At 34.3% G+C, this 23,204-nt stretch overlaps 2 protein-coding genes across 5 annotated transcripts; both read right to left on the reverse strand.

Moving 5' to 3' along the window:
* Positions 1–1,124: 1,124 nt before the first annotated feature.
* Positions 1,125–15,167, reverse strand: LOC106059952 (putative ferric-chelate reductase 1). Of its 4 annotated transcripts, none has more exons than XM_013217683.2 (5): positions 14,908–15,167; positions 11,137–11,338; positions 10,917–11,047; positions 4,252–4,343; positions 1,125–2,558 (listed from the first exon to the last, which is right to left on the reverse strand). In XM_013217683.2, the coding sequence occupies exons 2-5, from the start codon at positions 11,327–11,329 to the stop codon at positions 2,249–2,251; spliced, it is 726 nt and encodes a 241-aa protein (XP_013073137.2). In that variant the 5' UTR covers positions 11,330–11,338; positions 14,908–15,167; the 3' UTR covers positions 1,125–2,248. The 4 variants fall into 4 exon arrangements, with proteins under 4 accessions (XP_013073137.2, XP_013073121.2, XP_013073145.2 ...); XM_013217667.2 differs by lacking the exon at positions 14,908–15,167 and adding an exon at positions 12,639–12,768; XM_013217691.2 differs by lacking the exon at positions 14,908–15,167 and adding an exon at positions 12,425–12,710.
* Positions 15,168–16,401: 1,234 nt separating this feature from the next.
* On the reverse strand, positions 16,402–22,436 carry LOC106060150 (putative ferric-chelate reductase 1). The gene is made up of 5 exons (XM_013217947.2): positions 21,811–22,436; positions 20,696–20,826; positions 19,431–19,522; positions 17,971–18,245; positions 16,402–16,684 (listed from the first exon to the last, which is right to left on the reverse strand). Exons 1-5 carry the CDS (start codon positions 22,001–22,003, stop codon positions 16,578–16,580), a joined length of 798 nt encoding a protein of 265 aa, XP_013073401.2. The 5' UTR covers positions 22,004–22,436; the 3' UTR covers positions 16,402–16,577.
* Between the last annotated feature and the right edge of the window lie 768 nt (positions 22,437–23,204).

Here is a 23,204-nt window from a genome sequence, read left to right on the forward strand (position 1 = left end):
GAGGTAGAGATACAGTTATCTATAAATCTATAGCATTATTAAATTATGTTTATATTTATCATTAATTATAATTAGGATCAAAGGTCTTTGACGAAAATGTGTAAGCGAGACTAAAGAAAGAATTCTTATCTTATATAATACAGACGTTTCTTCAAAAAAAAAAAAAAGATAATTACGTCTTACGCGTCATGCATTTAGTCATGCAGATTAACCAATAGCCTAAATTCTGCTAAGTCACTGGTTTTCCAGGCTAGCTCAGGCAACCCATTTCATGCTCTAATATACTAAAAGCACTAGGGAAGAAGGAGTATTTGTACAAATTTGTCCTAGCATGTGGAACGACAAATGTGCCTTTATCTTTTGTGTCTTTCTGGGTATTTTATTACATTTGTTTTTTGTATTTGAAGATTATGGCTCAGTGTTTTATGTATAATTGCTACTTTACTTTGGAGTCTTCTATCCTGAAGGCTTTCTTAACGGGTCTTCACATCCGGTAGTTTGTTTTCGTCAGCTAATAGCAGCCGATATGGAAGTAAGGTGTCAACTATAGCCCATTATTCAAAATAGTAAAAATGAAGTATATTGTGTGTAATTGTATGTATGAATATTTTCGAAAATTGTCATAGGATCATCATATCTCTACATAATAAATACTTGTGCCTGACTTTTGTATACCACTCCTGAAGAGTAGGTCAAAGTGTGTGAGAAGAGCTGAAGAGATTAAGAATAATTAATAAGCTGGAAGGCATTGTGGAAGATAGTGAAAGTAAAGACTATTATCTTACTTCTGACACCAATGTATGTATGGACATAGTTGGTTTCCGCTTGCAGAAGTGTTTAAAAATGTATGACTAAATCATTACAGTTTTTATTTTGCTTGATTGTGTATATCTCTAGTTGCTATGATAGATTTCACAAGGCTCTTTGTCCTCTCATAACGTAACATAGCTCATGTGATTTAGCAGTTCTTGAGCTAAATATTGCCACTAACATTTAGATGTGCACAACTAAATGAAGATTTAGGAAATATTGTAGGCCTTTGCAAATAACCTTCCAATTTTTTTATAATGTTTGTTGTTGTTGTGTAACCATAAAATAATGTAAACAAAAACAAAAAAGTAATATTAAATTGAGAGATTTTATTTGTTACATATAGCTTTCTATATTCCTACTTTAAAAAAAACATGATATCAATAATAAACAGAAAAAGACATTGTATATATAAGTTACAAACAAGAGCGTAGGAGTTATAACAGACAAGGAGTTATAACAGACAACAAGAATTACAATTTAAGAAGCTAAACAAATGAGAACTACTTTACCCATTAGAAACAGAAGTACATAAAACCTGTTTGTGTCTTAGTGTTACCTAATACATACATCAGGGTCAAAGAAATTAGAGCTTATGAAGATGCTACTATTTAGACCAGTTTAAATAGGTTCATACATGTATTTAGCAATGTAGACTAGGCTATTAACGTAACTTTTGTTCAAACAACATGATAGATTCATGTCTTCATATCTTGTGGTGTATATAAAAAATGTCTTTAATATATCATTTCCACAGGATAGACAAAACGACAATATCTATGAATAAAAGACCATACATACATAAATACATTAATACATTAACTTTAAAAGGGATGAATGGGGAATAATTAAGAAATCTTAATTTAAAATAAATATTTAGAAAGTACAGTAAATATTAGTGAATGGAATGGGTTGCATGAATTAGCCCAGAAAACCAACAACTTAGCAGAGTTTAAATTTAACATGCATGACTAGATTAACACATGAAATGCGTAGGACATAAGTGTCTTCCCTTTTGAAGTAACGTTTGTAATTTGTGATTAAAAGAAAACATAAAAAATTGGAAACAATGGAGTTATGTCCCCTTATTGAAGTACATTTTTTATGGTTTCCAGTTTTTGTTTTTCAATGTAGAAAATACAAAGAAAATAAATCAATGTTCAAGTGCATTGAAATAAACAGTTTCTACAACTGAAATGAGTTCATCGTTATTATAATCTTTTTAAGTTGACTTTCTTTGCTCTGTTTATTAGTTTTGTTGGGCTTTGTTCATATTCATTTTTAATCATTATTTTTAAAATTATTTACCTATCATGACGTTTTCGTATTCATTAACGTTACGTGCCAATGTGTCTAGGCGATCATCATGTCTCAAACACTTTAAGAAAAAAAAAAAAAGAAATGAAAATATGCGTGAGTTTTGATTTCACTCCCAGCTCTAAATAGAACTCACTGTGAACAACAGACCTGAAACCAAGGCTATCAGGTAAGGTTCCACATTTAACATGGTACAACTGTTTTTAGGCGTGGTTGCGTTAGCATAGACTCTGGTTACAGTTGTAAGAGATGCTGTTGTGCTAGTTGTGGAAAAAGCTGTCGAGGATAGAGCCGTTGAAGCTGAGGAAGTTGAAACTGCAGTTGTTGAGCCTGTAGTGGAGGCGGCTGTTGTAGATGCTGAGCTTGCCTCCACCAAAACGTTCGACACAATATTAGACCAAAATATCCGTTCCGATTGCACGAACGTGACTCTGTTTTCAGATACAAGCAAAGAAAATCATATTAGTACAACACCCACAACAGATTGTAGCTACACAACGGCCAGGGCCATCCCCTTTCCCTACTTCTAGTTTACTTTCAGAAATACACTTGATGTCTGATCAATAGAACTGTTCTGGTTTTGATTTTTTTTTAAATATCTTTCTAGATTAATAATTTACAGTTTACAAAGGGATGCCTACAATGAAAACTCTCACTATCAAATGTGTCTATGAAAGATTTAAAGACATGTATTAAGAAAGACCTCTATGGAAATCTTGAGCAAATATTAAAAAGTAGCTTGCACAAATGGCATTGAACAAAGGAAAAGTATGAAGGGTTACAAGATACTTTGTGTTGGCAATGTTAGGGCAATGTACACAGATTGGGCACATTTACTCTAAATAAAGCCGTGATAGAGTTAATGTAGAATACAAAGGTTAAAGTTGAAACCACTATTTGCTCTTCTTGTAGCTGACAATTAGATCTGAATGGATCGTACACGACAGAGACTGGTGAGGCTAATACTTCACACACACAGTTAGCAATAATACGACCTCTCTCAAACCTAAAACAGAATAAATAAGACAGACCGATGATTTAATCTACCTGGAGCTTGTGTATCTTTGGAAAATACACGTTGTCCAATGCTTTTAATCACGGTTTCTGGTGGATACTTTGTTTTTACAAAGCTTCTATCAACTCCACCCGTCTGTCTGTCTGCGTGGTATCTTGGACACGTTCCTTCTCCCGCTTCCCATCCCCGATCAAGTTGAAACCTTGCACAATTATTCATAGCCCCTAACAAAACATGAATATCGAAAAAATGGACCAATTAGTCATAATTAATCAATTTCATTTTATATAGAGACAGTATTGGCTAAGGTGAGATAAGCATTGTGTAGAGAATTAGATCGTCACCTAAAAATTTGAAACTATAGATAACTATAAAACCTTCCATTTTCTTAAGCACTTGGCTGGGTGAGGGGCTAGAATGTCAGCCTGATGAGGCTTCAGCCCTCGAGTTCAAATTCTAATAAAACAACTTTTTTGTTTATTAAATTGCCTTTAAAAAGCCATGACGGAAACCTTCTCACAGTTACCCCCCTTTCTCCCCACCCCTATGATAGCCCATCCCCACCCAAACAAGTGATTTCTAAGAAGCATGAAAATGCTCTAAACAAAAACGAATGGTAAAAATATTTTCAATCACCTATATTCATTATTATTAGTCTATTTTAGATCTATTACAAGTTAATTAAGCTATGTTCCAATCTGGATCACTGGGGGAGTTTGGTTTCCGCCTTTAGGCGCTGAGCTAACTCAACTCAGACCGAGTCAGGTTTCCAGCTCCTTTGTCTTTCATCCTCACATGCACCACTTTAAAAAACGTTCTCTTGATAATGTAATCCATGAACTTTTTCATTCTATGAAACTCTCTTTGTATAAACATACAAAACAATTAGACTTTCAACATATAGAATAGTAAAATAGTAAATGCTATTCATAGTCCTTGATGACACACATGAACTGAAATTGGTTAGCTGCCTGGTAGGGTGGTATGTGCTTCAGACCGTCGTGACGATGGTCTTGAGTTCGAATCGTCCTGCATGAGGTTTAGGCAAGAAGAAACGTATAGACCAAACGTAATGCTCTGCTACACATCTCTCAAGATTGGCTGCTTACCTGAAATTGACGTTTCCAATGGAGGCTGCTGGAGCAGTCCAGATTAATGTCAGACTGGACTTTACATCACTAGAGGAATGAACCATCGCTTTCTATACAATAGAATAGGAATACACGTTTATATGAGATTTGTTTACTACAGAATAAAATGTTTGAACGAAATAGAAATAACAACGCGCCAGCTTCATTTTAGTTTGTATCGTTCATTTTTTGTATATCATCTTCACCTGACCCGTAGTCTGTTGCACCTTTGGATCAGCGTACACGGTGTATGATGTAGTGCACAGACCTAAATAGACAGATATTATATCTATATAGACATGGGCTCTAACAGACCTAAGACTGATATCATATTGTTATAAACCTGGTGGTGGCACAGATGGGGGTTGTGGTGTGTGTGTAGTCAGCCGACGCAAATCGCCCCAGGCCAACGGTTGACGAGCGGTCAACCGTGACGAGCTACGACGGTCAACCGAGACGAGTTAACAACATGAAGGTTCGAGTAGGATCGGCGTCGTGAACAGAGCTCAGGAGCGTCCCAGAATGGTCGAGCGACGTTCTGCCCGGTTCTAGAAGGCCAGCAGGGACCCTATATAAAGAGCGAAGGTATCAGAGACGAGTCAGTTACAACTTCCCAATCTACGGTTCGTTACTACGGCTCAGTACAAGTCCGAGACGAGACAGAGACCAGTGCAAGAGTTGATACGGCGGCACGGTTGTTAACTTGAGAGAGATATTTGTACAGACTTTACGTGCTGCCAATTGTACAGTATTGGCTGTTATTTTATTGACATTAAACTATTACGTTATTTGGAGCCCTGAGTTGTCAAGTTCTTTCAGTTGGTGGTGTAAGGCCGGGGTCGGCAACCTGCGGCTCGCGAGCCACATGCGGCTCTTTGGATGTGAAGCTGCGGCTCTTTCGTTCCATACGCAAATATTATTTATGTTATCGAATTTTTTTTTTTCAAAAAGTTCTGAATCGTTTAACGAGGATTAGGCACTGATTCTATCTTCAGCCAATTGTACTCGCTTTTCACCACACCCCTCCCCCATTACACGCGTCGTAACTGTAATCAGTCCGTCGGAAGCTCTTGAATGACGTCGTCGTCTGATGCTTCTATGTACGCTTTAATTCGCTTTTGGCTGTGACGTATAGTTTATTGTTTCAGGTAAATGAGTAAGAAGCGAATTATCTTCTCAAAGTTAGAAGCAATCTACAAGTAATGCTGATCTGGCAAACCTTGGGGTACCAGGACGTACCACTAGAAACTGCACAAAAAGGCAAACCATTTACATATGGCATGTCCAAGATTGCTTTATACGTGCATCTGGAAAACATTTTCATGATTTCGAAAAAAAAAATCAAAGCTAAAACAGTATAAGGGAATAGCTAAAATGTCTTTAAATGTAACAAATTTGCAGGTTGAAGATATTCAATATTCTTCTATCTTGTCACTTGCTATTGATAAATTGGCAACATAAAAGACAGGATAAGTTGACCCTTTTGTCATGTATGTCTTCCCAAGTTCCAAAAGAAGAACTTGGATTGCTACCGCTCTGTAGACAAACTAGAGGGAATGATAGAGCGTATGCCGAGCAAAAATACCTTGAAGACATTAAAATCGTTTAAATAACAGACAGGAAAAAATAAAGGAACTACGATTCTTCGAAGCAAAATAAATTGCAAAATTCCTACGTTTCACCGAATAATACACCAAGAAGCGCTTTTTGACCAAACGATTCAGGCCAAAATAGTTGAGGTCATAAGTTCGGTAATCAAGATTGTTAACAGCATCTTGTCAAAAGCACTTAACCATCGTCAGGTTAAAGAATTCTTAAGCGAAATGGAAACACTGTATTACGATCTCCTTCACAATAAAGTGTGACGGCTTTCCAAAGGTAAGGTGTTGAAACGTTTTGGCTTGTGCTTGAATGAATTAAATACATTCCTAAATAGAAAATATATTTATCACCCTGAATTAGAGAACAGCAAAAGGTTGCAAAAATGTTAACTTTACATAATAGCGAAATTAAATGAGCTGAATGTTAAACCACAAGGAAATGGAAACCCAGCCGATGTTAGGGTAGAAGATTAGGCTTCTTTTGAAAAAAAAAATTATTGCAGAAGATAGGTAATTTACTTTTTTATTTAATGTCTAAAGAACTATCGCGATAATATCAGTGCAACTGTTGACACGAATTACTTCAGCACAGTTAGAAAAAATAAATAATTCAAAGATGAATTTGTTGACAGTTTTCTATGACAGTTATAAAGAATTACAAACTAACAAATCATTCTAGCATTACTAGTAACTCAACACATATAGTAACGAAATCCACATTGATCGATTTGAAATTGATAATGGATTTCTAGAAATGCCATTGATTGAAAGTAAAACTTTGAGGATTTGAAAATTTAAAGAGTTGAAAAGCAATTTTGAAGAGTTGAAAGTCCAGAAATGCATTTACGTAACGCAACAAGTGGACATCTTTAAAAAAAATGCCGCGAGTTGATTCGGCGCAAGGAATAATCTTCCAGTTTGCAACATTGAGGTGAAGATGTTGACATTTCGAGTGCTATATTCGGATCTACATATTCGTCCTAGCAAGCGTTCTCTTGTATGATATTATTTAAAGTAAGAAGTCAACAAACAAATGAAAATGTAGAGTCGTGTTTGAAACTAAAAAACAAGTTATGAGCCAAATGTATACACAATTTCAATAACCAAAGCCATCGCTCCCATTGAATTTGTTTGCTTAATTGCTTGTTATTGAAGTACAAGTTAGTGTTGCAAATAAATGTTTAACTGCTTAATTTATTTGCTACCAACATAAACAAAACAATTATCTAATAATGCCATATATATATATATTATCTACTTTTAGTGTGATAACACTACTTAGGCCTTTACGTGAATAAATAAATATTTTGTCTTATGAAAAGATTCTTTTTTTTTTTTTCATTAAACAAACAGTAATGTGAGTACTACGTAGTGTTGGCAAGGGAAAAAAACGTTGTGGCTCTTTAAAATTTAAACATTTTGTAAATTGTAATTTTTGGCTCTTTCGACTCAAAAGGTTGCCGACCCCTGGTGTAAGGTGCAGTTTGCAGAGAGCCTGGATAGTGAGATTCGTAACAATATTTATATAGTCATTACTGATGGGAACTAAACTAATTTTTTTTAGTTAAACTAAAACTAAGTTTGAACTAAAAAAAAAGTAATTAAACTTTTAGTTAATCACAAATTGAAAAAATTAGTTAAACTAAACTAAGAAACTTTAGTTAAACTTTTACTAACTATTTTGACCTTTTTTAAGGACGAAACAGCCAAAAATGAAAAATATAAACAACAACCAATCTCTTTAACAAAATGTAATAAACATTTATTTGTGCACATGAAAAAAGATTTAAATGTCTTTATGGGATAGATGTAGATCTTAATAGAATCACTAGATTAGACTAGAATGATACTATTATAGAAAGAAATTAGAAGTAATTGTCCAAGTTCTAATATAAGTTACCGTTTTAGAAGTAATGATAAAACTGCATGTTGACTCGCTAACTAACTCTAGATTCTAGAATATTCTGGATCTAATATCTTCTACAAACGAAATGATCAGAAATATAATCTGGATCTAGAATTAGATCTAGCTACTAGACCAAGATCAAATAATTAATATTTTAATCTAAAAATAATTTAAGAAATACTAGTTACTACTACTACTACTAGATCTAAATAGAGTCTAGTAGATATCTTAGTAACTCTAGATCTGTCTAGAGATTTTAGATTATTATAATTATGATTATAACAAGATATGGGTATTTAGATCTATAATATACTATAATATAATATACTCTAGTAGATAATACTAGATCTAGATCTAATAGATCTAGATAGTAGATATAAGTATAATTATAATAGAAGTAGATGTAGATCTAGTCTAGATTTAGTTAATTTAGTATTAGATCTAGTATAGTGACGACTATTATTAGTAGGCCTATTATAGTCATTAATATTATAGATTTATCATCTTTGCATCTTAGGTCTTAGTATAGGCCTAATAAGTAATCTAGAATTTTCTAGATCTAATCTAGACTCTAATTCTAGAATAGTAGAATCTCTAAGCTAATAGATCTATATTATTGACTTATAATTTTAAATTTACATTTAGATCTAAGACTAAGACTACTAAGAGTTAGACTCTACTTAAGACTATAAGAGACTAAAATAATTAAATATAGACTATTATGACTATAGATCTAATAGTAATAGTAGTAATAGACTAATACTAATAGACTAAACGTCACTAGACTCTAACTTTAGATCTATCTAGTAAAAAGTTTTAAAATAAAAAGAGTCGACATTTCTTTTAGATCTATAGTAAAGCAAAATTCTTTGCCTGCAGCTATACAGGTGTATAATAAAAAGCAGCAAAATGTAGATCTATAGAAGCAAGGAATTATCAGGATTTATCAAGCAGCGAAACTTGCTAGAAATATAATGAACACGTGTATTATTTTTAAAAGGCGGGAATAGTGGCCATTATAGGGTAAATGTCAAAAGGCTTTCTAGTGACCTGTGCACCATCTAGTTTATTCTCCTCTCTATCGTTCATTATATATATTCTCCGAATTACATATATCTAAATATTTATTGGTATGACCGTATGTATGTTAAAAAAGTTTGTAAAATTTGTAATTAAACTTTTTAGTTTGTAACTAAAAAAAATTAATTAAACTAGGATTTTAACTAAACTATTTTTTTTTTAATTAAACTTTGGCCTTAACTAATTTTTTTTAGTTAAACTAAAAGTTAGCAACTTTTTAGTTAACTTTTGCCCATCACTAATAGTCATGTGATTATAGATATAATGTATCTATATATGGTTATGTCTGGGCTTAATGATGTGAAATATGTTGATTGTAGCTAGGACTCCGTATGGAATGGAAATATTGAAATACCTGTACTGAACTGTTACATCTTGGAGACCAGCATGTATGTATGTATATATGTATGTATGTATGTATGCATGGGCGTAGCCAGGATTTTTTTTCGGGAGGGAGTTTTTTTTTGGGAGGGGGATTCCTCCCCCCCCCCCCCCGCGGAAAAAAATTATATATGTGTGTGTGTGTGTGTACATAATTAATCTTTATTACATTCTGACCCTTTCGGAAGACGTTTATTGTGCCTTAGAATAGGTTCTTCCTGGAATTAGTGGAAATCTTGTAGACTCCCCGCCCTTGCTAGCAAGGGGGCCTGGGGGAGCTCGCAGTGCTCCCCCAGTTCGGGGCGAAGCCCCGCCGCCGAGCACTATTTCTGGTATTGAAAGCCAACAAAATGCATATTCTGAGGTATCTACAGTGCATTATCTTGCTATTAAAAAGTAATGTGCTATTCTTACTGACTTAGACCCTCTCACGCCGTTCGGCGCATTTTCCGGCAAGCTGTTTCGCAACTCTTATTATGCGTAATTTATTTTGTTGGAGAACATGTCCTGCAAAACCTCATGCGACGCTCTGTCACAACCTTACTAAGGGTTCGACTCCCAGTTCGGCTTATGATTTCTTTGATTTAGACCCGATCTCTATAACTGACTCCGAAAATCTGTCTTAGCCATCTTTGTTGAGCCACATTTAGTGTTTTTCAATTTCGGCAGATGACTATTCACACTTTATTAATGGAGCCCAGCCACTGGTAGAAATTTATAACCTCTCTTAACTACGCTCTTGGAATTACATGCCTGTGTTTTGATTTAGATTTTATATCGAAAAGGAAAGTTTTATCGTCAAAATCATCTCATGAGGGGTATTAAATAAAAAAAAACTCCAGAGATTTTTTATTATTTTTTTTAATTCAAAACCCCATTTAGCTACGGTCATAGAATATGGTAACTGTAGTTTGCTTTAAAATAATATTGAAGAGAGAGGTTTTCAACTCAAAACTCTCTGTAGGGGAATTTTAAACTCAAAACCATCTGAAAGGGTTTTAAATTTAAAAAAAAAGCCATCTGGAGGAGGGGGATTTAAACTCAAAACCCCTCATTAGCTTAGCTACGCTCAAAAGATTTTAGTGTGTAATTTGCTTCTTTTATATTGAAGAGGTATTTTTTAGAATCAAAACCCTCTGAAGGGGGATTTAAACTCAAACCCCCCTTTGACTACGCTCAAAACCCCTTTGGCTACGCTCGTAGAATTTTGAGTGTGTAATTTGCTTTTTTTTTATATTGAGAGGGCGTTTATCGTAATTTTTGGAGGCGGTTTTAAAGTCGAAATCTTCCTTAGCTGTTTTCTTGGAATTTGGGATTGTCGTTTGCATTTTTTTTAGTTTTGTTGATAGAAGAGGGGGATTTAACTGCAAAACCCCTGGTAGGGGATTTTAAACTCTAAACACATGTAGGGGGTTTTAAACTCAAAACCCCCTGGTAGAGGGTTTTAAACTCAAAACCCCTTCGGCTGTGCTGTGGTAAGTGATGATTTAGTATTAAAATCTCACCTAAAATAAACAAAATGAAAGCAAAAAATCAGTCACTGAATTCCGTTCCCCCTCCCTGCGCCCATGTATGTATGTATATATGTGTGTGTGAGGGTGAGAGAGAGAGAGAGAGAGAGAGAGAGAGATTGAGAGATTAAGACAGATTACAAAAAAATTCAGACTATCTCTTACTCCAAAACATGCCAGTTGAGAGTTTGAACCAATGTAAAATGATCCCATTGGGTCTTGATTTTGGTTGGTGTCAGCTCTTCTTGCTTGGATCATAAACCCTTTAAACCCCGTGCTTGTTGACGTCAGAGCAACTATTTAGATATGAAAAAAAAATTAACTTTTGACTTTAAAAATTAAACAAAATAATTTGGGTTTTAAAAATAAGAAAGAACTTCATTACCTGTCACATTCTGACCAGGTGTAAATGACGTGGGACTAAAAGAAATGGAGTAAGGCGGGGGACTATTCTGTGATCCAAAGCCATGTTGAGGGATTAGATCGGAGCAGGCTCCATCCACATTAGTACCTGAAGCATGACTGTCCACTTGGTAGATAAATGTCAAAAGTATCAGAACTTGATAAAGAAGAGACATGGTTGCCTTCTGTAGTATAGTAGTAAGATAAAACATTAGTGGTATGTGGTTAGGTAAAATATTAGGTAAACAACGTAGTAAGTGGCGAGATATAACATTAGGTAAACAACGTAGTAAGTGGTGAGATATAACATTAGGTAAACAACATAGTAAGTGGTGAGATATAACATTAGGTAAACAACGTAGTAAGTGGTAAGATATAACATTAGGTAAACAACGTAGTAAGTGGCGAGATATAACATTAGGTAAACAACGTAGTAAGTGGTGAGATATAACATTAGGTAAACAACGTAGTAAGTGGTGAGATATAACATTAGGTAAACAACGTAGTAAGTGGTGAGATATAACATTAGGTAAACAACGTGGTAAGTGGTGAGATATAACATTAGGTAAACAACGTAGTAAGTGGTGAGATATAACATTAGGTAAACAACGTAGTAAGTGGCGAGATATAACATTAGGTAAACAACGTAGTAAGTGGTGAGATATAACATTAGGTAAACAACGTAGTAAGTGGTAAGATATAACATTAGGTAAACAACGTAGTAAGTGGTGAGATATAACATTAGGTAAACAACGTAGTAAGTGGTGAGATATAACATTAGGTAAACAACGTAGTAAGTGGTAAGATATAACATTAGGCAAACAACGTAGTAAGTGGTAAGATATAACATTAGATAAACAACGTAGTAAGTGGTAAGATATAACATTAGGTAAACAACGTAGTAAGTGGTAAGATATAACATTAGGCAAACAACGTAGTAAGTGGTAAGATATAACATTAGGTAAACAACGTAGTAAGTGGTAAGATATAACATTAGGTAAACAACGTAGTAAGTGGTAAGATATAACATTAGGTAAACAACGTAGTAAGTGGTAAGATATAACATTAGGTAAACAACGTAGTAAGTGGTAAGATATAACATTAGGTAAACTACGTAGTAAGTGGTAAGATATAACATTAGGTAAACAACGTAGTAAGTTAATTTGGTGATAACGTTATGATAAAGTTCTATACCTTAATATTTTTAAACTACTTACTAAGACGAACATTTTAATGAAAGCGTTTAAATGATTAAATTGAACAAGAAATACTTAGTATAGTCCTTCTTTGTAAACAATATAACAAATATTGCCTTTTTTCTTCCTTTTTTTTCTAACTAGCTATTAAATTAGTTTTTTCCACGCAATTTTAAATATATGCAAATAACCAAATGAGTTGCATAATATTCTTGTGTGGATATGATATTTCTCTTTACATTAAATCCTTGAATCACTACAAAATTAGTCTTCTGCTCTTCTATCTTACATATTGACGCCCATTCATAGCAGTAACCAACTTTTTTATTTCTGTTAAACTGTTGAACTGTACATTGTCTTTTTCAAACATTTTTATCTTTTCATTTAGGCGGGTCTATTTTCTATCCCCTAAGGCAACTGTATTTTATCTCTTGTCCCATCTTAGCACATACAGCTCCACCTCTCTTCTAAAAGTCAATGACAAATACAATTATAGCTACACATTTCACAGCAAGACTTTGTTTAGGTTTTTATTTTTTTGACACTATTCAATATCAATCTTCCAACCAAATGCAGTTTGCAATGTTAGCAATGAAGGTGAAAAATTTGTTAACAAAATGTCAAAAAGGTAATTTAAAAAGCAGAAGAGGGAGAGGTGTGTATAGATAGTTAAAAGAGTCAGAGAGAGGGAAAAAAACAGAAAAGTTATGGAGAGAATAAAAGTCACAATGTTGATGTTTACCTTATCTTATCTTATATAATACAGACGTTACTTCAAAAAAAGAAGATGATTACGTCCTACGCGTCATGCATTTAGTCATGCATATTGTAATGACACAAGATGCGTAGAAGTTGATGTGAATCGGGTTTTTCCTAAGTAATGTGACGAGTAAGAACAGAGTAGGATGATGAACAAGAAGAATAACGGACAAGACGCCTTAGAGGACGACGCTAGGCTAGCGACGACAGAGGACTGTGCCCTTTTTATTGTTTATTAAATTGTTGAAGTTATCAGCCTGCGTTATTAAGTATATTCTTGATTCATTCTGTTGTTGTGTCATATGGACTCGCATGCACCAGTAACATATATATACTCATCAACAAAATAGACCATCAACAGATGTGGCGACCCCGCATTGGTACAAAAAAGTTAGGTAGAATAATTTGGAAAGCTGTTTTGACACAAATATTACGTTTTGTCTGACAGGAAAGGTTTGGTGTGATGTGAGGCAATCAACAATACACATATAACCAATGACAGCATTTACTCTGAAAAACTCTGTTTTATGCCTATGGAGTCAGCAAAGGCATCTTCGTATGTGGACTATATACATGTGTATTTATTCTGAAAAACTCTGTTTTATGTCTGTGGAATCGACAAAGGCATCGTCATATGGGGACTGTATACATGTCTTGATGGACTTAGTACTATTGGTTGGTGAAACTATTACACTGTACTATACTATTTTATCGTCAATGAGTGATGATTAGAACACCGCATACCAGATATTTTCTTACTAATAACTGTATTGGAACTGTATTGTTTTCTTGGTGTCAACATTCAACTACAGTGTGAACTTTGTGACATAGGAACATGGACAATTTTACCAGGGAACTGATGAAGATGGGAAACATTATGATGTCCATCAAGATCTAGATATATGTTTGTTTTGTCTTTCCCCAAAATTTTGGCCATATATATTGTACAGACATGACAGTAGGGATAGTGTTTTAGACTGAAAAAAAAAATTGACAAAATTTTTTTTTTTGATAAAGGGGGGAGGAAATATGTAATGACACAAGATGCGTAGAAGTTGATGTGAATCGGGTTTTTCCTAAGTAATGTGACGAGTAAGAACAGAGTAGGATGATGAACAAGAAGAATAACGGACAAGACGCCTTAGAGGACGACGCTAGGCTAGCGACGACAGAGGACTGTGCCCTTTTTATTGTTTATTAAATTGTTGAAGTTATCAGCCTGCGTTATTAAGTATATTCTTGATTCATTCTGTTGTTGTGTCATATGGACTCGCATGCACCAGTAACATATATATACTCATCAACAAAATAGACCATCAACAATATGACTTAAATTCTGCCAAGTCATTGGTTTTCCTGGCTAGCTCAGGCAACCCATTCCATGCTCTAATGGCAATAGGGAAGAAGGAGCATTTGTACACATTTGTCCTAGCATATGGGACGAGGAATGTACCTTTATCTTTGTGTCTTTCAGAGTATTTTATTAATTTTTTTTTATTTGAAGATTATGGTTCAGCGTTTTATGTATAATCGCTACTTTACTTTTGAGTCTTCTGTCCTGAAAGCTTTCTAAATTTAGTGATTTTAGTGAATATTCGTTTGTTATGAATCTCACTGCTCTATTTTGTGTCTGTTCCAGTTTCTTAATGTTTTTTTGAGTTGAGGTGTCCCAAACGCCAGTAAAACTTTAACGAAATAGGTTCAAAACAAGAAATATCGTATGATCAGTCTGCCCACACGATCAAACATCAATTCTCCTTTAAAAACAAAACACTAGGAAAAGAAACAAGAAAACTTACATCAAAGCAGATGATAGAACTTTGAAATGCTCCAGGCACACTGTGCAATCTTGAATGTCAAATCACTTAAAATGGTTTAAGTTTGTGCCTGTCATCAAGCGTGGCCCAAAACAAAGCGTCGTTGATAATTCAGTAAAAATGGAATAATTTATAAATCATCCAGAATAGCCTTTAGTTCGTTGTGAAATGTTTGTGTATTGTACGCCTGAGTGATTGGATGGGTCTCAAAAGTTCAAACAAGCTGTGCGGGTTTTGTTTTAACGAAAGCTGTGCAGCGCCTAGAGACTACATTTTAATGGAACGCCTTGGTGAGAAGGATCTATATTTAGAATCTAGATAAGCTGCAGTCTGCCATTATTTGCGTTGAACAGATGCATAAGAAAAGAAAAGATAAGATAAGATACATTGATAATTTGAGAGTTAGGTGAAAGGAAAGACGCCCGAGAGATACTCGAATAACGCGAGAGAGAGAGACGGAGAGACAGAGAGAAAAGAGAGAGATGGATTGAAGATAAAGAAAATAAGTATCAGCGAGACGTAATCAGTCCTTCTGTCTCTCTTTCTGTAGGGAGTTACATAAAATAGTCACACAAGGCCGAATCCTTCACTGGTCTATACAAATACACTGCTTCAGCTCAGCTAATCTCTCGGTCAAAAGTTATCCTCGGAAACGACACACAAGTTTGATTTCCCATCTCTTTTCATGGCAAATGTCTCTCTTTAAGATAATCTTTAGTTTAATCTTTAGGATAATCTTATCCAGAAACGTGAGTCACAGAAAAGTCCAAGTTTTTCATATTATCGCGTGAACTGCAAAACTCCAGTTTCACCACAAGACACCTAACTAAGGATTTTTTAATATATTTTTGTTTGTTGTTTACGAAATGTTTTTTCTTTGATTGAGGCTTTGAATAAGAGATTGACCTTATACAAAACAATAAGATCATTAGATAATCATTATATGAAATCAGTTAGGCCAGGTTGACATCTAACTTCACCTTCACTTTCAAATATCCCTTGGTCTGCTGGACCGTTGGGGCACCACACAAGATCTGTCAACCTTCTTTCTCCATTCTTCTCTGCCATTTGCCTTTGATAGAATTTCATACTGATAATCTTTCTGAAAATATTAAAACCGGCCTTTTTAGCTGCCTGGGTGGACCACTTCCACACAAACTGTCTTTGTAAACTTGTTATGATTATAATTTTGTTAAATAGGGAGTGTATTAATTAGTGTGTACCACGCCGTGTTTTGTTAATAATAATAATAAATAATATCTGCAAACAGTCGCTTGTTATCTAGTTTCTGTCACAAATAAACTCAATGTTGTAACATCTAGTGTTGGCAGTTCCTTGACCCGACCAAAGCGTTATTATATTTCATTCATGTGAACGTTACTACTGCATATATTTGTGTAACATTGAACTAGAACACATTCTCACATTGCCTCCAAATATAATAATTGTACTTTAATTATAAATTTCATTCTGGTTCAATTCATTTCTTGGCATCAATACTCATAAGAAAAGCATTGGGCATTGAAAACACTCCGTAATGATATTTAAAAGCAAATTTAATTTTTTGTGAAATCGTAATGAATTTTACATTTGAATTTTGAGTTATCTTTGTGTAATCTCTGGTGTTGATGTGTAAAGGTAGATAAACGTGATTACACAAGATTGTTAAGTAATAAGAGTTCTAAGCCCAGAGTTATCATGCACTGATAGAACGATAGTACTGTCATGTAAGCGCTTCCTGTCTGGTGGGAATCTTCATCTGAAAGTTCAAAGAAAAAAATAATTATCAGAAATAGTTTAGTTAATAAATGATTACCGGTACTTTAATCTGAGATTGTGTTATGAAGTGTGTGTGTGTGTGTTCATATGGTGACGGTGGGAAGAGGTTAGCGGTTGATTGTGATGAATGATACAACATAGGTGGCATTGTCTTTATTGGTCTTAGGGGAGACGACTCCATAACGTAGGACTGGTTGTGTGTATTGTAGTGAGTTAGATTTTGTTAAAGGATATTATTACTAAAGTCTAGTTCATTTATTTGGTTTCATATTAACTTAATGTTGCCTATGTTATAAATAAAGTGCCATTTAGTTTGTTCACAAAAGCAAGTTATTTATTTTTTCTTTGAAATTTTATTAGTTAAGATACGCCTACACCGGCATAGTCTACCAGCAGTTTGGTGCTACAAGTCAACGACCAGTAACAAGAGATTGGTCGATTTATAGGCCTCAATATCCTTTAGTATATTTTAAATAAAATCAATTATTTCGTTTCTTTTAATATTTATAACAGCTTTTTCCTCCTTTTAAGCGGCTCCTAAAATGGGGAAAGCCGCTATTAGTTTTGTGTGGTCTGTCCGTCGACCGTCCGTCAGTCACGCTTAGATCGCAAGAAAAGATATTGAAAATACAATTTCATATTATTTTTATAGACCTCCAAACTTATGTTGCAACAGTAATCTTTTATCATCTGAAAGCAACCCCTTTTACAACGCTTATATTTTGTAATTAATAGGCCATTTTGAGATTGTTTACTTTTTATAGTACAAAAAAAAAATAGGGGAGGCTATATTAGGCCTATATATTTTTATAATATTTGTGCAGACGCCGTAGACTGTTTTATGATTTCCCCAAAATAATGTTTTTAAAATATGTATAATATTCAACTATGTGCTTTCTGTTATTCGAGCTAATAGACACTTGACCGAAGTGAATGAGATCGTCAAATAATGTTAGGCCAGTGGCTAGGTAACTGTAACATTGAAAAAAAAATCAGTTTATTGAATACAATACATATTAACATTTACATTATACGTGCACTACTAATAATAGCATCATTTATATATTTCCGTATTCTCCGTATCAATCATATCGGCAAAACTTTCTATCAGCAGACGTCTATTTTGTTTGACAAGAGTTAGGGTTGTAGCTGTTGCTAAAAAATATTGAAGCCTATTGAATTTTTTTCTTCCAGAAGTGACTAATGATGTTATTATGTTTTTATTAGAATGATTGACTCCACACCAAACCTATGAAAATATCATACCTCTGTAAGAGCTATTGTTTGATAATGATGTACTTTCAAATGTTGAATCAGCGTGTGTTGATATAGATTCGGATGAAGGCATAGTCATAGATGTTGAAACAACAACAGTTGTTGATAAATCCTCAGGTGAAGTTGCTGATGTTGCATTGCCTACTGCTGTAGTTAAAAACATTACAGGTGAGGTCAGCGGTGTCACAGGTTGGGAGCTGATGTCTATCAAAGTGCTGGACTGTTTGTTGGTCCAGAAAAGTTTCTCTTTTTGTATATAAGTTACTCTGAAAAAAAAACCCAATAAAAACATTTTTTACTGTATTGCGATACAACGGTAATTAAATACAGAGATGAATTGCATCATTGTAACAAAATGACTCCTTTGGATATATTGTAGCCTTTCTCACGTCATCAAAACTGTTGGGTTTTTTTTTTTCAAATGCCTTGAACAAGTAACAAAATAAAATACAAAGCTAATACTTCTTTGTAAATGCGATTACTTTGCTATCAATAAGTAATGAATGATAGATTTTAAAAAAAGGAAAAAATTTTACCCGCCATAATTTTCTCCCTTCCCAACTCCCCCCCCCCCTCCTGTTGTTGACGGTCGTTGACTTGGAGTACCAGGCTGCTGGTAGACAACTAAACCGCTGTAGGCGTATTGTATCTTAACTTATAAAACTTGAAATCACTTGAAATCACTTCTTTGTGAACGAAACTAAATAGAAATTGTTTTACAATACCTTTATTCAAGACCGAACTTCAGGGAGCCTGAAACCAAGAATTTGGAACCTGCAACGCTGATCTCAAAAACGGCTCTAACGATTTTCCTATAAATTTAACAGTTGATGTATATCGCTGAGAAAAGGATTTCTAGCTTTAGTTTGACATAATTTTTCAAAGTAAAAAATAAATAAAATCCAACACTACATAACACGTCTTTTTCAGTCTAGCCATATGGAATCGTCTGTTCTACCTAAAACCGCTGACGACATTTCCGCTTATCTTGCATCATTCACACAACACAGCTAACCTCTTCCAACCGTCACACACACGCCATAACATCTAGAAATTATTGTTTAGTTAGGTACAAATCTTCTTCGAGTAGCCTATATAAAATTCTAGTATGGCGATACAGATCCAGATATGGCTACATTACAGTAGTCTAGACCAGATAAATGGTCCAATTATCTATTAATGTTTTCCCATTAACTGTCCAATTCTTAGGAAAATCATTAGAGCCGTTTATGAGATCTGTGTTCAGACAGATTTTGCTTCCATTTTTTCTTTTTGTTTCTCCTAATGAAGAATTTGTAGGCCTACAAAGAGTTAAGCACTATCTACACTGTTTGTTTTGGTCAAATTGTGGACGTTTCTCAGCTTTAAAACGTGTATGTATTTTACTCTTCTTTCGTTCTTACCAAAATATGAAATTACCTAAATATAACATTGCCTAAATATGACATTACCTAAATATGACATTACCGACTGTTATATCTGGCGCAATCCAGCTAAATGTTATAGTTTGCTTTAAGGTTTTACTTGATTGCACCAAGGCTTTCTGAAAAGTGAAAGTCAGTTCACATCACATCACCAGTTTAGTTACCAATAATTACATAGGATAGGATACATTCTCTTTATTTCAACTTACAGACATTTCACTAAGATAGGAAATTATCTATCTATCTATCTATCTATCCTATCTATCTATCCTATCTATCTATCCTATCTATCTAATCTATCTATCTAATCTATCTATCTATCTAACTAAGTAACTAACTAACTATCTATCTCTTAGCCTATATCTCTTTATATATTGGACTATAATTTCCGTCAAAGCCTTTTAAATATTAAGATATTTTGATTTAATAAAATGAGGCCTTAAACCAGTGGAATCGATGTTGATTATTGGTACTCCTACTAGATCGCACTATTTGGTGAGATATAGTAACAAAGAAAGCTATAAACACTTAATAAGCTATATAGTAACAAAGAAAGCTATAAACACTTAATAAGCTATATAGTAACAAAGAAAACTATAAACACTTAATAAGCTATATAGTAACAAAGAAAGCTATAAACACTTAATAAGCTATATAGTAACAAAGAAAGCTATAAACACTTAATAAGCTATATAGTAACAAAGAAAGCTATAAACACTTAATAAGCTATATAGTAACAAAGAAAGCTATAAACACTTAATAAGCTATATAGTAACAAAGAAAGCTATAAACACTTAATAAGCTATATAGTAACAAAGAAAACTACAAACACTTAATAAGCTATATAGTAACAAAGAAAGCTACAAACACTTAGGCCTAATAAGCTATGTCCTCTGCAGTGGAAAAAAAGCGAGTTAAACGAAAAAAAGGCTTGTTCCTCTTCCACCAAAACTATTGCCACCTTTAACTGCGTTTATGTGCACGGCAATGTTTCCAGAATAAGACTCTAGCTGCTTGTCCTACATGAGATGAATCATTGTCATTCTAAGACTGAAGGAGGCCAAAAACACTATATACATTATAAAACTTGACAAGTCTGTGTTCCAAAGTCCAGGCTATGTTGAATACTTGATTGTCAGTGCTATTGAAAGAAAACATTTTGTTCCTTCTCTTATTTTAAAGAGGACGTTTGCGAGACTTTTTGAAATACATTTTTATAAACTGAATTTGTCATTTTACATAAACCAATGTTGTTATCAACGACCTTCAAATTTCACCTTGAGCTATCTTACCCCGTAACAAGCTTGTCTTGTTAGAAAGTTCCCACTAAAAGCGCCAAACATTTCTTGACTTTGGTCTGTTTCAGATTTTCTCGCTTGTATCATGAATCCTAGAAATCCAGTACTTAGACCAGTAAGAGTGACTACAAATGTAATAGACAAATATGTTGTTATTATCTGTTGACAAATATGTTGTTGTTATTAATCGACAAATGTGTTGTTGTTGTATATAGACAAATATGTTGCTGTTTTTTTTTAATCAATATCAAGAAGAATGGCTACGCAGTCCTAGATGTGGTCAAAAATGTTTATCACATTCAGCGCAGACCTAGCCGTTGACGGACGGTGGACAGGTTGTTTTTTTCTTTGACTACCTTTGTCTATTTTTAATTTTTAAGAAAACAAAATGCAAATAAATGTGTATTGCGATCGTACTGCCACCAGCACACATGACAGTAAAATAAAGTTGTTATAACTCTAGTGTGATACTTTTAATGATAAATAGTAAATAATATTTAAACAATATGAATTTTCACTGCTTCAATATGCAACAACTTGTTCAATCAAGTCTTGTATCTAAAACTACTCCTTTAAAATGCTAAAAAAAAATAACACCTCATAATTATTTATACTAATGAAATGTCATGACCACTTATTGTGCAAGAATCTTCAAAATTATCTTAAAATATTTTAGCTAGTTGTTTATCCTCTTTCAGACCTTACGATCTGTGGGGCAGATAGTGTTAAGGTCATCTGTTTTTTTTTTTTGGCCACGGTTAACGAGCAGGGTGTCATGCGGCCAGCAAAACGATAAACCGCCTTTACTTTCCCCAACTTATGTCAGGTACCCATTAGAGTTGGGCGGACTCTATGGCCCCCTAAAAATCCAGAAATTCAAAATACCAGTCTTCACTGAGATTCGAACCCAGGACCCCAAGTTCGGAAGCCAGGCGCTTAACCACTGCGCCACCTAATTTTTCTGAGACATTCATTTTATTTCAGATGTTGTCATTGTGGCGTGAGAAAGTTTATCCCTGGAAGCGATATATTAATTAACAACAAATAAACGGTAATAAAAATAATTAGAGATTGGCACATAGTGATAAGAGCACTACAAGAAGACTTACCTGCCACAGTTTGCCCTGGTGAGAATGTAGTCGGACTAAATGTTAGGCTATAAGGGGGTGTGCTCTTCTGTGAGCTAACACCATGTAGAGGTGTTAGATCCGAACAAGAACTATCTACACTGAGTCCATTCGGATAGCAGAGTCCATGGGATGTTAGTACGGAGATAAACCCGATGTAAATATTGATATTCATTATATAAAAATGCAACAATCACAGAACTTCTAAATATACAATTTATATAACTTTCCTGGAAATACAAGAGTAATGGAATGCGTGGTCTGAAGCTAGCGTCCATAAAACATCTTTTTTAAGACAAGTTTTCAAATTCTGTAATTTTTTAAACCTAATCCTAAATCACTCATTATAGTAATTCATTATATTAAGGTAGTATTAAAATTAATGAAATATATGTATATATAAGATACAATGGTATGTTGTGATATGGTATGTCTAACGTTGTAAAAGTTCCGACACATGACACTAGTCACACCAACAATGCAAGAAATCTGCTCTTGCTAAGGAACAGGGAAAAGAATTTGATTTGAAGAAGAGCTTGATCTCTCTCCTGTTTATTTAAACCAAATTTCGTTTTCTAACTCAACCACTTTCTTTCTGTCCCTCATTTGCACTCTCTAAGCATTTACTCCGAACACCCGCATACCTCTCTGTCATACACACACACACACACACACACACACACACACACACACAAACGTAGTCCATCGTTAAAGAATAGAGTTGCCAAGTGCAAAGACTTGATACAGCTTGCAGTCCTGGAATGACAACTCTCTGGATACTCTGAAGAGGCGATCACTTACCATATTCTCCAAACCAAATAGAACATCAAGTGTACTGCTAGCTAAGGTATCGCTATTCTGACATGACCATAACGTTTCTGTTCACAAACCTAGATCTGGGTATTTTTGTTTTTTAATTTTTGTTACAGTTTAGTGTCGGAGCAGAAAAATATGTGCAACAAAGGGAAAAAATGGGAGCATGAATATATTTATTTTGTTAACACCTAATTTCACCTATTATGTCTCTCAACATATATTTTGTTGCTAGCCTAACCTCGCCTAATAATGTCTCTGTGAAGTCTACTTCCCAAATGACTATTCTATTTTGTTGCTAGCCTAACCTCGCCTAATAATGTCTCTGTGAAGTCTACTTCCCAAATGACTATTCTATTTGGTTGCTAGCCTAACCTCGCCTAATATTGTCTCTGTGAAGTCTAGTTCCCAACTGACTATTCTATTTGGTTGCTAGCCTAACCTCGCCTAATATTGTCTCTGTGAAGTCTAGTTCCCAACTGACTATTCTATTTGGTTGCTAACCTAACCTCGCCTAATATTGTCTCTGTGAAGTCTAGTTCCCAACTGACTATTCTATTTGG

The sequence above is a fragment of the Biomphalaria glabrata genome, chromosome 5 (genome assembly GCF_947242115.1).
Source record: "Biomphalaria glabrata chromosome 5, xgBioGlab47.1, whole genome shotgun sequence".
NCBI classification, from domain to species: domain Eukaryota; kingdom Metazoa; phylum Mollusca; class Gastropoda; family Planorbidae; genus Biomphalaria; species Biomphalaria glabrata.